General features: G+C 32.3%; 1 protein-coding gene across 3 annotated transcripts in view; it reads right to left on the bottom strand.

The window, feature by feature from the left end:
- Nucleotides 1-17748, bottom strand: part of LOC112595137 (homeobox protein homothorax) — a 97927-nt gene that overhangs the window by 53421 nt on the left and 26758 nt on the right. For all 3 annotated transcript variants that reach the window (XM_025340230.1, XM_025340232.1, XM_025340233.1), the window contains exon 7: nucleotides 9225-9354. In XM_025340230.1, the coding sequence (XP_025196015.1) occupies nucleotides 9225-9354 (130 nt within the window). The remainder of the gene's footprint in view (nucleotides 1-9224; nucleotides 9355-17748) is intronic.

Below are 17748 nucleotides of genomic sequence, written 5' to 3'. Positions count from 1 at the left end.
CCGTACAGGCCGTTTTTATTGACCGTTTCACCGCGGTGCGACGTTTAGGAGGAAACTCTTAGTCGAAAAGGTCAAAAAAACCGAAGGAAAAATATATATATGTGGCGACTCAATAACATACAGTCGACGGCTAAAGGAATGTTGTCAGATCCAGATGTTATTTCAGTTGGCGTACAGAGCACTGTGCTGTGCCGTGCTGTTACAGTATCCCGCCGCGTTTTCTAAATCCCATAGGTTATACTTTCGTTTTCTCGATGTTGCATGTTTCCTCTCCACTTCTTATATTCTCTTTCTGGCGATGAGTTGATGGGTCATGTAGATAACGTTTGGTTTAACAATTATTATCATCATTCCATCGACTGTTGTACGACTCTACACACACTCACACACATATATATATATATATACATTTTATATTTATAATGTATAATGTAAAATGTATATTGTATATATATTATATATATATAGATACATATATAATTTATATAAAAGGAATGCAACAATGTTCGAGTCTGGTTAAAAAGAATTTCTCCCACATTTTACAAAACAAATCAAATAAAATAATAAACTAAACGAAAAGATATGTTTTGTCTCATACACGGAATGAAGAAATTGTGGAATAACAAAGACAACGGGACCTCTCAATAAAAATCGTTCTCCTATATATAGAAAACCAAGTTCTGCATACTCGTCCGACACCTTATAATAAAGCCAATGTGTGTGTGTGTGTGTGTGTGTGTATAATATTTGTAAAACCAGTTTACAAGTCTCATGTTCGTTGTTGTCGTCGTATAGTCGTCTTATAATATATATTTATATTTATATATATATATAAGTTACGAATACGTTCACATTTATATTCAACTGTTTGCATATTATATATATATATATATTATATTTATGTGTGTATGTGTGTGTGTATGAGAGTATGCGTAAAAATATATATATAACTGCGATTTTTTTCTACTTCTCCATCGTCTTCTTTAAGTAGATAAATGTGTGAGTGTGTGTGTAATGTGTATATTTAATTCTACCGTGCACATATTAAATATTATACTGTAATATCGTTGATGTCTTCTGTTTGGGAGTTTTTGGAAAATGCCACCTGTTATGCGCGTATGTATTATGATAGTCATAGGTGTTATGTAGAAAAATTTGCCAAATTTCTAAACTTAATAATAAAGTAATATTTTAAATGTTCAATATGTGAACATAATATAAAAAATGCAAACAACCGTTACTCCACTATACAAATTATACTACTTTCTTACTCACCCCACCCCCTCTCTCATACACATATACTACATATTATTATATATTTATTTATACATATTTTTCTTAGATAAAGTTATGGGAGAGGGCACAGAAAAATTAAAAACATTGTACAACAAACGCGATTATTCGACGCGGGCTAGCCCTCCACTATACAACCGGTTCTGCGATATAATTTATTTCAAAAAATTAATTCGTTTCGTTTTTTTTTTTTTATACTTCTTATCCATGTATATATTTTTTTCCCTGTTCATTCCATGTGATATTATGTTTTTAAAACGTCGTTCCCCAGACGTCTACAAAACGACAGGTGTTCCCTCCTAATACACACACACACTTATGCACACGCACACGTATACATACACACACATACATATATATATATATACATACGTACAACACACGTCATCAGACACAATGGGTCTCGCGTATAGTAGTTATGTTAATGTGTGTCCAATGATAAATCGGATTTTAATATATTCTTGGATTTGCTGTTGTTCAAGAATGTCAAACGAACGCCCGATGTTTCCCATAGGATATTTTTATTTAAACTCAAAATTAAAAGTATTTTTTTAACTAAACTTGATATTATAAGACTAATATTATAACAACGATAATGTCGAAAACTGATTTAATACACCTTTCATATTTAATGTTTATTTATCATTTCAAACTAATAGTTTTCATTCGAGATAGATTTTATAAATATAGATAGATACCCTATTCCCGATTCCACTTTATACACGAATACGCATCAATACAAATTCGAGTTATTATTATGAGATGCGGTAATATAAGTATTTACTATGCCGTACTTACAAACACACGTGGTCAATTTATTAATCCTTACAACATAACGAGCCCGAGTTTAAAGTAAAACAAATAAAATTCAAGGTCGAGACATTAAGTGTAAAATTATTATAACTTTATAGAACACCCATGAATCGAATGAATAAATTTTAGTATTTTTTACTCATTTAATTTATAACAATAAATATACGATCTAGAGTACGTTATTAGATAATTATTATTCTTGAAATGTTATACTCTTCCCTTTTGTGTATACGAAATATAAGCTAATGTAATTTATAAGCCACTATATCATATTTCAGTATCTCATAATACCCGGCACGAGGCTCAATTTTTAATTTAACTGTAGTATAGATCATTGCCATTCGTATTTAATGAAAAAAAAAAAAAGTCGTCGTCTATAATTATAATATATTACATACAACTAGTGCATATATAAAAAATAAAATGTCTTTTTATTTTCCAATCATATATATATAATATTTTTTCACATATAATGTTTTATTATTTTTATCGTCATTATTATTGATATAAATATAATAATACGCAAGATTTTTAATATTCTACGGTTTAACGCGGTTTTCCTCCGAAGAATGCATGAAATGACCAACATGTGTGTAACATTGTATACGTACCACACGTTATAAAATATATATACCTACAGTATAATATAATATTCTATACCTCAATATATATGTGTATACACGTATACACATCATGTACACGATTTTTTTCTATTATCTAGGACTTTTTTTTCATTCTTATTATTATGATTCCTGTTTTTTTTTTTTTATAGAAATTTAACAGCTATTTTTTTATTTATTTTTTTTTTTTGTTATTATTATTTTTTGCTCATTGCTTTCCCTCATATGTGTGCGTGCGCGCCCGAACGCGTGAGGATATCTAAAGACGAAACTGGCGCGATTGCGTTTTTATGTGGACTACGAACCAAACCTGTCGCGTAACGAATTATTATTATACTTTGAATATATATAAATGTATATTGTATATAAACACATACACACATACGCGCGCGAGCATATACATAAAATAGTTTCTATATCATAAACGCGTATAACACGTCGTTGTTAACGTCGATATCAATTTTATTATTTTTGCGAAAATATTTACCGTTTTTTATAAACGACGAGTATTATACACCTAAATCGACATATATTATACATATAATTTTCTCTATTCTCTACTTAAGTCTTAAGCTGCATACGCAAGTCTTATTTAAAATTATTTTTACACAGTATAGCATACTATATTCTATAGTCCATTATATTTTAATACATTCGTATTTTATATTGTAGTTTTGTTCCACTGATGATAACGGATTAAAAAAACCGAATTGCATTACATTAGGTCGTTACAATTTAAGAAATACTCTTATAAAAACCTAACTTAACCTAATGGTAATTTAATAATTAATAGTATATTGTCTATAAGCTGACGATTACAATTGTGTAGATAATTGTATTCAATACAAACTACTTCAATTGATATACGTATAACAACAGTTGCCTGCAAAACAAATAATATTTATCGGTATACCCTAACTTCATTTAACGACGACGCGCGACGAGAGCATTTAACATGTAATGCAATGATAGTTTTAATAAAAATAAACACCGTGATGAAGGGGAAGATGGCATTACAACCGTTTACTATTGTGTATATTATATAGTCCCAAAATTCGTGTTGTTGATGGCAACCACGATTATGTAAATTCTATACTCAAAAAGAATGAAAGAAAATAATACAGCTGTAATTTACTACGCAGGCTATGCACACAACGCGTAGGTACATAATAATATAATAAATGAAGGGAGAGTAACAAAAATTGATATCGTTCAAATCGAATAATAAAGAAATAAAGATTTATAAATATTATTATATATCATATTTAAACGTATAAAACTTTTGTGCAATAAATTCAAAGGAAAAAATAAAAAATATAACAAAATGATTACTAGCAATAAGTCAAATGTTCGAAGTGAAATTAAAACTCAATAAAATTGAACATATTATAGCGTTTAATTAAAATCTGTGTCGAAAACTTTAAAACAATGTAGTCGGTGACGATGGTAGCGACGGCTCTGAGCATATACAATTATTAAATAGCGTTTCAATTTATGAATAATAATTTTAACGTTCACTACCAGGGTTAACGAATATAATCCCCAAAGAGCACACCCGTAAGATTATAGTTTGTCGCGCGCACGCTGAATTCTAAAAAGGCGGTGGTGAATGTTGCCACCCTTTGCCTCCCGAGATACACCACTGCGGCGATCAAATTTATAAGTGAATCGTTTTTACGACGTTTTTCCGACAACGACCCTGTCGTATGTATAGTAGTCGCATAAATATTATTACCATTATTGTTTGTTATTATTATATTTTAAAAGAAGTAGACGACGTGACTTTTTTTAAAGTACCCCACTGATCTACACCAGGATCAGCATCAACTACAGCCACCGTCGCTTATTCCTACCTGCCTACCTGGGTGGTTTATTTACACTTATTTTTTAAACATAGGTATATACCTCTACATATATGGATGATAGATATAATATAATATAATATATATTTTCCCCGAACCAACGGTTTAATCGGTCGGCTATGTGCCCATGTGCGTCCCGCTGTTTCGTGTTATTGGAGCCCCCCATCGAGTTTGGCAACGAACACCACCGGCCCCGGTACCGACGTGCACCGCATCATGTATCTATATGCCATCATGCAGAGAGAGAAAGAGAGAAAGAGAGGCCAACAGCGCCGCATTTATTATTATTATTATTATTATTATTATTATTATTATAATACTCTGTGGCGCACGACCCGTGCATTTTTATACGTCACTAAATACTTTGTGTCGGACACACAACGAAGATGACTGCTGGTTATTTCTATATAATGTAATTGTTGTGGTAGGAAAAAAAATTTTTTCAGAATTTCTTCTTCACATCGACCCAAACGATCGCGTTCGTTGTGTTGGAGATGGTAGTACAAAAAGAACTATAGAGGAACGTTCGTTGTTTGTATGTGCATGTGCGTGCGTATGAGTTGTGAACATCGCGCTCACACACAAAAACCTTTTTGTCCCCTATATAGTCGTTGTTCGGCATACAGTTCTTTTTTGGTGCAAGACCGTTTGAAAAGTAATTCGACCAAAAAATAAATTCTTTGGCCAAACAACGGTACCACCTTTTTTATCGTTTATTTTCTCCCCTCGACATTTGATACGTCTAAAAATTACATTTATAACGCAAGGGATGCATTTCACGTGATTCAAATATTATTATATTTTTCATTAGGTCTATCATTATTATTACTGATTCATTCCTATTTAATTTTTTTTATCAAAGCAGAATAAACCAAGAAACGGCGAAGAAATAAAATTATTAATTTTATTTAAACTAATAATAATCAGAAACAATAGGCGGTAGATTATCTCACAGCCAGCCAGCTGTGCTCACGACAAGCTTATACACACACACATACGCACGCACAAGTCAGCCACACAACAAAAATGGCCGCGTCGCCTCGGGGTCATTCCACAAACACATACACACACAAAAACACACATACACAAAATAGTCGTAGCTGCTGCATCATCATTTAAGCGCCCATCATCATCATCACGATTGTGTTTAAGGATATCATATATATACATATAACACTAACCAAAGAGCAGTTATTATTATTGTTGAATAATATTCTGCATGAAAAGATTGAAATTCCAAAGTAAAGCTTACACATGTACAATCAATGTATAATATGTATAGAACATACAAACAATAAATAAACCAAACAAAAAGATCTTGTTTTTTAATTTTTTAAATTAAGATTTGTTACACATAATAAAATGATAAAAATTTAATAGCCAATTCAAATTCTGGAATGAAAAATAATGATAAAATATTTTTCTTATTAAAAAATAACATAATAGGTAGATATTTGTTTTATTTATGGTCGTATTTTAACAGAATCATCCATAAAAAAAATAATGACGATAATTATCTTTATTTTTAGATTAACGTTTTGTTTACATGCATCATTTTGGTTTGACAAAAACAACGATGATAAAATGAAGAACAATGAAAAGAAAAAGGGGTAAAACTTTAAGTGCTTAAAATAAAAAGCACCATTTGAATCCTTTTGTTTACATTATTATAATAGGTATAAGAAAAATAAAATAAGAACTTGTTTAGTACAAACTGGTGTATAATGAATTTATTGACGAATTTTGATATGATAAAACGAATATTGTCACATTATCATAATAAGTACCTAAACCATATTTTACTAGTGATTTTTAATATAAACCTTAGAAAAAAATAAGGAAAAGCACTGAAATAGTATTATAGTCATATAATGGCATTAAATAATGTATTATATTAAAAATGTGCAGAGGTAGGTATACAAAATAATAACAAAAGGCAAGACATTTTTGTCGAAAGGTAAGCAAGCAACTCTACCTCTATACCTATACCTTCGCCTTATGTTTGTGTATACTTATATATGTCGTATATGCAGCAGTATCCGTGTGTGAGTGTGTTTGTTATATGTTCGTCTCTTTCTAATGAATACACGTCATAACAATAGGGTCTCCTGCACTAGGTAAAAATGTTCTTTTCATACAATATAATATAATAGTGGAGCCATTGCATTGTCAGATAGCCTTATATATCATTAAGAATAATATAATATAATATTCAAACCGGTAGGTACAATATAATATATAGAGTTCCATTTAGAGAAATGTAGTTTTTATACTTTTCAATGTGGAAATATTTTTTAAATTTAATAATATACAATACTTATAAAAACATATATTTATATAAAATAATAGAATGTGTTTAAAAATATTATATTGCAACATCGATCTATCTACTCATTCACATTATCGTTTAATATTTGTTTTAATGTTGTGTTATAAAGGTTTTCATCTTAAAATATATTATAATCAGTATAAAGAATAAAAGGTGTCATATCCCCGCTGTTTTTCATTCTGAAATCGCATCCCAAGGGGAACATTTGACGGCAAGGAAAGATGTTGATAGAGGAGGAATAAAACGACAATAATAAAACGAAAAAAAACGGAAGGCCGACGAAATAAGCTCAAGCGAAACATTATTTTTCCCCTTTAGAAAGCAAAAAATGTGTGATAAGACTTAGTGACTTTAGGGGGAGGTGAAAGTAATTAGATCACAAATTTCAAGAAAAACGTGGTGGTTATTTTCCACTCACCCATCCTTGATCTCACGTGGCCAGGCTACCACCACCGTCGTTGCCGCCTAGTATTCTTATTTAATCCCACGGGAGACAAGTGACAGGGGTGGCTGCGTACTAAAAATACTTATCAGTAAATAAAGAAAAAAAGGCCAACATCATACTACTGCTATTGCGAATATCATTATTTTTTTTTTTTTATGTTATTACTGTATATTTTTTTGCAACAAAAGTAGTAATAACTTATAAGCATTAAAAATATGAAACTTTAACAAACCAAATTCATCGAAAAAAATTACAATTGAACCAGAGACATATATTATGTATGTTTTTATTGACGCAAATAGTGTAAAGAAATAACTAATGTTATACATCGAGCACTTAACTGCAAAGCTACAAAACTACAAAAAATAGCAACAATTTCCATTGTTACACTACCACTATATCGTATGCATAAAAGTACACAACATTTTAAATCGGAAAAAGAAGGAAAAAATTTGTAATGTTAAAGTTTATCACGATAAAATTGTTTTTCAGTATTACACCAAGTTCTATATACGATGAAGACAAAAGTTGAAATTATGAAGGCGTCACTCCTGCTACTTCCATCGTCGCCATAAACTGGCGGCAATACTAGTATTAAGACAGTAACCTAACTGCAAAGCGAGCAAAGAGAAAACCTTTTAAGAAGATGGGAAAGTTTGTTTTCCCACTGCGGCGTCTAAAAGTTTCCACCGCCTTCCTCCTTTTCTACCAATATCAAGCAGCAACATGTGAAATACTCTCAAAACCACCCCTTGTCGCTGTTAAAAACAGCCACTAAGATGAGTTTAAGTTAAACCTTTAATATTACATCGAAATTATTTTACGCTTTTCTGCTTTTAGGTAGACAGTAGTACTGGAATTGTTAGTATTTTAACGGTGATGTGTCGGAACGTATTAAACGGCTGAATGCTCAACTTCTTAACATAAAACAAAATTTATTTAAATACCAAACAATATTATACGATTGCTATTTTAATTTATTGTTTATCTTTTCGAAATTTAATGTCTTAAGTACAAATATTTTTTTTTTAATTAAAAACATAAATTTTTTAATACATTATTTATTTTTATATAGTATAACAAAAACAATCCGTTTAGTGTATTATATTTCTTATTTTCAAGATTAATGTTATGAAAAATTAAAAATATAATTTAGAAGTATATCTAATCACTAAAAATGATTGCGCATGAATTAAATAATTATTATTTATAGATTTATATTAATATTTTATAAATAAATTGACATATGTAATTCGTAATTTTTTTTTTTTACAAAATGATGTAAATTAAAAATAATATTTTATTTGAATAAAATTATACTTAAAATATTTAGTCTATAAATTCTATATTTCAAAACATAGTTATAAGTGTTATGACTTATTAGCGATATCATATCTTCTAATTAATTCGCTTAGCATATATATTGTAATATTACTATCTTTTAATATCTCAATATCATCATAATAAATTACAGAAACAACATTGTAATGACGGCCGACATAAAAATAACATCAATGTCTAAGACTTAATCGTTGACGATTATCGAAATAAACAGTAATAATAGTATATGATAATATTCTGGCTGTAGGGATTGTCCCCATCCATATAATAACAACAAGGACACACGCAGGACAAACACTCAAGATGATGGCACTTGAATAACGTATGTGTCCAGGCTCAAGTGACATACACGCGTAGGTAAACATGTTACTATACAATAACGTTTCGTAGGGGTTCAAAAACTCCCTAGATACGGGACGAGAACAACGATGCAGTGGCGCCTCGAATGTTATTTGTATTTCTGTTAAGTGATATTTCTAACCATAGAAAAAAAAAATACAAATTAAGTGTTCGTCACTTACCAGGATCGCCATGGTCAAGACTTTGTTGCGAGCCCGGTTGTTGCGACATCGGTCCAGGTGTGCCTCCCGAACCAGGAGATCGGTCATCGTTCCCGTGTCCACCATACGATAATGAAGACGAAGGTGGTCTCTGAAATAAATTAATCAATGTATGAATTAAAAAATGTGTCGTAATATTACGTGTGTGAGTTCACTAAAAAGTATAAATAATCAATAGATATACGAGACAAATTTTAACCGTGTAATGGAGTAATATGTTTTTCAAGGAAGAAAACCACTAACAAATGTATACAAAAACCGCCACCGTTGCAATATAATATTTAGTTTCACGGTTTCCCATGGGATCAAATACGACGATCTTTCCTTCTTCCTATACTTTTACTACTTAATCGTATGATAGTACTACTACTGCTGCAACTGCCGCCCCAAATGTAACCTTTTTCTGCTTCCCTTACTACATTTCGTAATGTTTTCTCATCGTTGCAGGGAATACCATCCTCTAAGGGATAATATTCTCCTACCCTCTCTTACAAACGCACGATGTCCTAGTGACCCTAAAATGTCAATAATTCTTCATATATATATATATATATATATATATTCTTTATTATTATTATTTGATTAAATATTAACAACCGTTACTGTCACTATGATATAAGACTATAGTAAATTATAAGATAAACCAAATTATAACTAACTTCCTCTTTCCTCTTAAACCAAAAAAATAATAAAAGTATAATGTACATAGTAATTGTATTTAAATTATAATAAATAATTTTTTTTTTTTACTGTATACATTGTAACATAATTTATTATCTTATCGCAGTTAAATATTTGTTATTATATGTATGAGTGTTTATTGTTGACTAACGACTGACTACTATATAAATGAAATGTTGGGGAAAAGGTATTATAACACCCAAAGCAATCGTCGTAAAATAAATAATGATTTTTTTTTATTATTATTTACCGAGTACACAGATAAAACAAAAATCCATCCATATACCTCGCTACTGCTATTATATAGGGATATCCTTTTTTACTTTTTACATTTTTTTATATGTTATTTTTTGATAACTCAGTATGACGACAACATATTTATATAATTTAGTTTTTCTATACGGATTATACTCGTATGTTTAATCAGTACCTACGTAGATACAGCTACATATTTCAAGAAAAATGATATGAAATCCGGTTTTCTTCAGTTAGTACTTTTAAGTAACATATTATAATGGATTTTGCGTGTACTCGTGATCTGTGTCGTTATATAGGTACATCAGATTACGTGGGTGTGAATGAAAAAAAAATAACAGCTAGTTTCAACGATTATTATTAACTTAAACAATACTATCACTTTTACATGAACCGAGTCAATTACTTCATTAATATAGTCATTATATATAATAAAGGTATATGTGTAAAGAATACAGTTTCAATATTATTTATCAATAACCATCGGTTATAGATATTAATAATAATTATTATGATTTTAGCATCTATTATACGCATATTAGACATTGTTAAACTTCAGGAGATGTCATTATTACGATTATTGTTATCATATAAAATTATATTATCATCTTACACTGTTTATTTTGTAATTATCACAAATCGATTTCGCGTGCTTGCTGAAACCAGCGCCGCCCCGAGGCGTATAAATCTGTCTAATTATACACTCTTTTTATTAAATAATATTGTTATACCTGTACATACACATCATTACAACCGATCTTCGTAGGCCTACAGTGGTTAAATTCCATCGGTATATGCGCCTGCAGTATATATAATTATGTATTTATATTATACATCATGATAGCAATTCAAGTGAATAGAAATGACGACGATTGCGTGTTCTTCTTGGCACTTTGTGGTATGACGTGAAGTAACGACTGTGAATGAGGCAAAGAGGAGGGATAAGGATATACCGTAAAGACGGAAACAGCAATGTGCACACATGTCGATAGATTTTTAACACGCGGGGTGTTCAGCACACCCACGAACCGTAGTAATTTCTTGTAACGCCGACTATGTGTTTCCGTTACATTCCGCCAAATATATACATGTTTTATTTTTTCAGAAATAACGAGAACCATACATATACTTTTCTTACTTTACTTTCTCACTCTCTTTCAACCTTTCTCTCTCTCTCTCTCTCTCACACACACACACACACACACACACACACACATATACACTCACAATCACACTCACATATGTCATATACAAGTAGTTCACCGGACATTTTAAAGGGTTAAATTATATGAATTCCCAGGTGTGTATTTACTTCCGGTATATTTTAAGTATTATTATGTAGAAAGAATGAATTTGCCATAACTGCCACTAGCGTACCAACAACGAGAATTTTTTTTATTTTTTCATTTTATATAGGACATGGCGGCAGAGGATTGTGAAAAACGAAAGGGTCTATCCCGTACCAACAGTGTAAACTCTGTTTCCGGTCTTTTCATAAACCCTCCCACACATGCGCGCTCTAGGCAAATAATATGATATATTAAAAAGAAAAAACCCGCGATTATATTATTTTCGATTGATGACGGGAACTGTAAAAACGTATTTCATTTTATACATACTACATATATGCTATTGTCTTTGTGCAAGTTGTCGGTTCACTGAGACCATTGTTAGTTTTTTTTCGTATCCATATTTTTTTATTTTTATTATTATTCCATAAACCACTTTTGTCTGAGCAAGACTAACTACTACAGACATTTTATTATAATTTATAATGTATGAAATTCGTATTTTATAAGGAGACAACCGGTTTAAAATAAGCAACGGCCCAGATCAATAAACAGCATTTAAATGTTTAATTGAATTTCCTTTACTTTATTATAGTATACTTCAATGCTAATATCAATATGCAAATTACGGACGGAGTTTAAATTTATAAGTACAATGTATGGTCATATTGTGTTTGCATTAAAGCTTTGCGGCTATGTATGTATAAGTTTCTTTGCTATTGCTTTCATTTCCATAAATGGCAATAATTAGTATTTACAAAGAGCTCTAAGTAAATTGCGTTAAAGCTTAAATTATACAAAAATATACTGGTTCATAAATTTTCTAAATTGTCCGGTGTCATTGAAGGAATTATTGTCCCGATTCTATTATTACGTGAACTGTTGAGTGTTCAAGGCGAAACGAACTAAACGCCATTTTCAATACTTTTTAGGAAACAGTAATATAAAAAAAATTGTGATAGTTCATAATCGAATAGCGCCGCAGTCGTGTACCACTAAATTAGCCACTCACGGTGTGTTGGAAAGAGAAAAATGTCAGTTATTTTTTAATATCCATCGCGTTGCATGGATTCTAAAAGTCGCTCAGCTCCTAACCTAACCAATCACGGTTCTATAGCCTCGAAACAACCGTAATATTCTATCGAGGTTATTCATACTCGAGCGCACAGAACAATTATTTATGTTTTATCACTTTTATTTTATTTCGTTTTCTATTTTATTTCAATTGTAGAATCACCTATATATGTTTTGTATAACAACACCATCCTGGTATTATCAACTAATACTATACACAGAAATTACAAAATATAAATGTGTCTACGTATTGTATAGATAGGCATGTCTTATCAAAATTACTGGGATGAAAAAATAATAAAAACGGCGAGAGTTATAGAACACAATCATGTTTCACTCATTTTTTACCCTGTTTTATCCTTCGTATCTGTACACTTTGACAACTCAATTCTACCGCACACATACATAGGTCTCACGGGTATTGAAACTGTTACTTATGAAAATTTTATGAGTTCGGTGGTCTACTGTGCACCGTTCGCTTCTAACTAGACATATCTCCATCGTGATCCGTAGTTGCAGTATACATTTTTCATGGTCGTTCGGTATTCTGTTTTTTACACAACGACGGGCGTTTGCTCTTGCCAAATTAATGATTGACACTCGACGCGTTGTGTATACGTATAATATAATATGTACAAAACCGCTATCGTGTCTTCTTTTCTTTTTTCCGATTTCTTTTTCAGCTAGAGCTTTTCTATATCTATCTTTCGAGCCAAATATATGAATTATTTAATGCCCGCAGTAGTAAAATTCACCCAGTTCGTGAAGCGTAATCGAAACAGAGAGCTGAAAGGGTGCTGCCTAATAGTTTGATAAACACGTCATGTACTCGCCACGCAACTCTATGTTGTTGGTTTTTTTTCTTTCCTGTTTCCAACCCTGCCGTCTTTCACTATTTATACTCCGTGATGCACCGGGATTTGACTAAATAAATTATAATATTGTCTACACGTGTTTTCTTCTTTTAATATCGTTGAATAAACAACACATTATGCTCCCGATAGTGATAACACAGATTTTCTACTAAATAATAATATATAGTATACTCCAAAGAGATTTAATAAAAAAATAAACACTAAATATATTCTTTAATAGCATATTATTGAAAATAAATAGTGTAGCGTAACTTAAATTTAGGTATACCTTAGTAATTTCTGTTTTGTTTGCAAGGAATGAATAATAATAATCACGACTAACCTAAATATTATACCAAGTGAAATATAATATCACGCGCGGTGTCATAAACAACGGGGAAAAAATAATAATAATAATAAATAAAAATCCTCGATAAACGCTAGTATAATATTATATATATAAACAGAAGTTATATAGTCGGTATGGGCGGAGGGTTGGCCGGCCGACCGGCGCGTGTCCACCGTCACCGCTGTCAGACGCAGAGCACAGGCAGACACGTCCGTTGCAGACGCGCAGCAGCTACGGCAGAAATAAATAATAATACAAATAATTCTTTGGCTACACACGCGCGCGTGCCACGTACATGCTTACTTCCTGCCTCCCCGCGAGAGTAATGTTTTCCCACACACGCGCTCGCACAAACACACACAAATGTACGCGTATCGTGTGTGGAGTGAAAAAAAGCACGACTCACATATAATAACGCCAATGCAATGTAATTTTGAAGCGGCCAATATATGATATATATTATATATGCACAAAACAAAACGCGTCAGTTTCGGTGGTCCAAAGCGTGCAGGGTGGGATTTTTCTCGTTTTTTTTTTCCTGTATATTGTTTTGTTTCGCCATCACGTGTCTGCGTGTGTGCCAATAACGCACACGACCCCGAAGGCTGACACCAGAATAATGTTGTACCTACACATATAATGTAATACCGCGGCGGTGACCTCAGTTTTTCCCTTCGTCAATGTCCACGTAACGACGGAACAATAACACGCATGTACAACGAACACCGCATCCGCTCGTAGTCGAGACTTTGAGACAGTCCGCGGAGACGACGGGGATGATTAACGAAAAACAATTTAAAAACCACGTTTGATGTAATAATATAAATATGGTTTAGTAGTTTTTATTTTTTTTTTTCGGAGTGCAAACGGTGATGGTCGTGTATAGTAATTACACCGCAATCCCGGCCGAGAAATCGCTACCGTACGGGTAACTAAGCGCATTGGATTTCGAAATTTAAAAAAGATAAACGGAAAAATAAATCACCGTATTAACGGGTCGGCGGCGGCGGCGGTGGCGCAGAGGCGGAGGCGAGAAATATCATTGCGTTAAACGTATTCGTTGCGCCCGTTTTACAAGCGCGCGACTCAACGCGGCAACGGCAAATATTGTATTATTATTAGCACAGCTGTTGCGGCGATGCAATCTATATTGACACGGAGTCACAGACCGACCGAGCGAACGAGCGCGCGCGCGAACAAATAACGCGCGTCGTTCTGGCGGTTGATTAATATTTCGACGGCATAGCCTCCGCGCCACCGCAGCCGCTCACGCAAGTGTTGTGTTAAACGCTCGTAAATAATATTAACACAGTCGTGTGGTTGGTGAGTGGTGTGACACGTGAAAAAATCTGGAATAACGAATCGTTGTTTGTTTACCGGGGTGTACACTACTATGTTATAAATTATGGAATTTGTCTATTCGAGCAATAATAATTATCGTTCTTTGTATTTTTCTCTTTTCGTTTGTCGACGCATATTGTTTATCGTCGATTCACATATTATTATTATTGTTGTTATTATATCGTTGTACAATCGTATTACACATATTATTATACTATAATATTATGTGACGCACAGACGCCATCATCACGTGTCGGTCGCGTACGCGCGGTACATTCGAATCGTTCGAAATCTAAGACCGATTAAAAACCGCACAACCACCTGACCCGCGCCGCGTCACGGCTCTGCATTATATATACATTAATTTTTTTTTTTTCTTTAATCGTTCAATTAGTATACACACACGCACACACGCGCGCGCGCGCATTAAATATATATATATATATCGACCAGTTGAGCGATATAATGTGAAACGCCAAATAAGAGATTGATCTCGACCGTACACAAACATCTGCAGTGCCAGCAACGCATTCCTGTACATTCTTCATTGTTGTATAGATCACACCGCCGACATTGCGACCAGCTATCACCAGGACCGATATATTATTATATAAATACATCAGCTGTATGCTTATATAGCGCGCCGTCGTTTTTCGAATCATCATTGTTTTTAATTGCTGCCGATGCGTTGTGCATTTTTTCAACGACCCAGTCTACTACCTGCACATACACGTACACCGTATTAGTATATACTCTATATACACACTGTTCTCTTTTGTAAGTGGTGTCCGCGAACTGTTGAATTTTTTTTCATACATATTTTTTTTCACTTGGTATGGTACCACATTTTGCAGAAGTGCGACTGCCGGCGAAACAACTGAAACAATTCTCGACTACACGTCTTCATTTTATTGATGTGACATTGGATTTTTTTTTCCTCTCGTCTCGTTGCTACTCTACACACGAATATAATGATATAAGTACTGGATGGTGGTATATAGTCGCTCTCCGTTACCTAACACTACAATTATTATTATGTTTTTAACAATATACACGTTTAATGTAACAATTAACGACTAAGACGACGACGATAGAAGCACTATAATAATCATTAGAAACAAGTTTCGAAATTGGTCATACGCTTGTATACTATGGATTTACTTACATATTTAACACATTTTATTTTTGAAAAAAAAAACTAAACAATGGCATGTTTGATTTTAAAACTACGCCGGTGCTGTTGTTGGTCCAAAAATAACGAAAACAACAACCAACAACAATGATAAATAATAAATAAACTCTAGTATGTGTGTATATGTGTTTGATACGTGTGCATGCTAGGGGAGAGAAAACGGCGCTACGACTTACGACCGATTTCAATATACCAGCAGCACCAAAAAAAAAATAAAATAAAAACCGAAAATAAAAAAGAAATAACCGTATGAACGCGGTGCATAATTTAGGGTAAACCCCGCACAACCGACACGCCATCGTCATCGTTTTGAGGGGCAGGACACAACGTATATATATATACTACACCGAATAATAAAATATTTAAACCTCTGCAGGTACCCACGTACATACATATCATACAACGAACTTTCGGTGAATTGAATTAAAAACTTTGCATTGTCACGAAAAGTGTTAACTGAAAATATTATTACTATATTTTAAACAATAATAATATATAGGACGAAAATAGAATGGTCGAACTGTTGTTTTCAAAAACTATATACAAAATATTATACGCTTATATAGATAGTAGTACCGGGTACGTTATATTATTATGATGAGTATATAATTTCATAGTTATCACGTTACCGCCTGCGCATTGATTATATTCGTTTAACCAAACGTATACAATTTAATGCAGATTACAGTGTGTTCGTGTACTATTTGTATACGATGACTGCCCTGGCTGCTGTTAAAAAGACATTACACGTGCGCGCGTATACTCTTTAAACGTTTTTTTACTACCGATGTTCCTACATATTATTATGTTGATGGTATTATATCGTGACGACCTCAGTTTATCGCTTTATTACTATCTATTTTGCACCGGGTTATGTACTTAATTAAATAATCGAGAGAAAATTGTATATTTTACATTTGGAACGCACACGATAAAAAATATGAGGCTAAATTACGTTTATATACTTTATAGCTCATTATCTCTTTCTTAATATCCCAGGGTTGTATCAAAACAGACCTATAATAATAAAATAAAATAAAAAACTATAGTTTAATAAAACAAACTTGCGTTTCTAAAATCAATACAAGTGTCTTGTAATAAATTGTAATACATACACACATAATACAATTATATAATATGATATTTTATACCATATAGTGCGTTGCAATTAAGGTTTTAGAATTTGAATTTAACGTCGTTATAGATATATTTTACCACAACCCTTGATTAAATATTTTATTATAATTATTATATTGTGTACGAGTGCATGAACGCGTGTGTATATGCGTACACATACATAGTGTTGACATATTTAGCAGCTGTTGAATTTTTAAAAATATATACATCACCGTGGCCAGATAGCGTGTATGTCAGTTATTACGATATATACGATGTGCATATATAGTGTGTATTTAGAGTGTGTATATACAAAGTCACAACTTCACTTGGT

The sequence above is a fragment of the Melanaphis sacchari genome, unplaced genomic scaffold (genome assembly GCF_002803265.2).
Source record: "Melanaphis sacchari strain LSU unplaced genomic scaffold, SCAv2.0 Contig25_pilon_pilon, whole genome shotgun sequence".
NCBI lineage: Eukaryota > Metazoa > Arthropoda > Insecta > Hemiptera > Aphididae > Melanaphis > Melanaphis sacchari.
The sequence above is the reverse complement of the archived record's forward strand: the minus strand, read 5'-3'. Positions and strand labels throughout refer to the sequence as shown.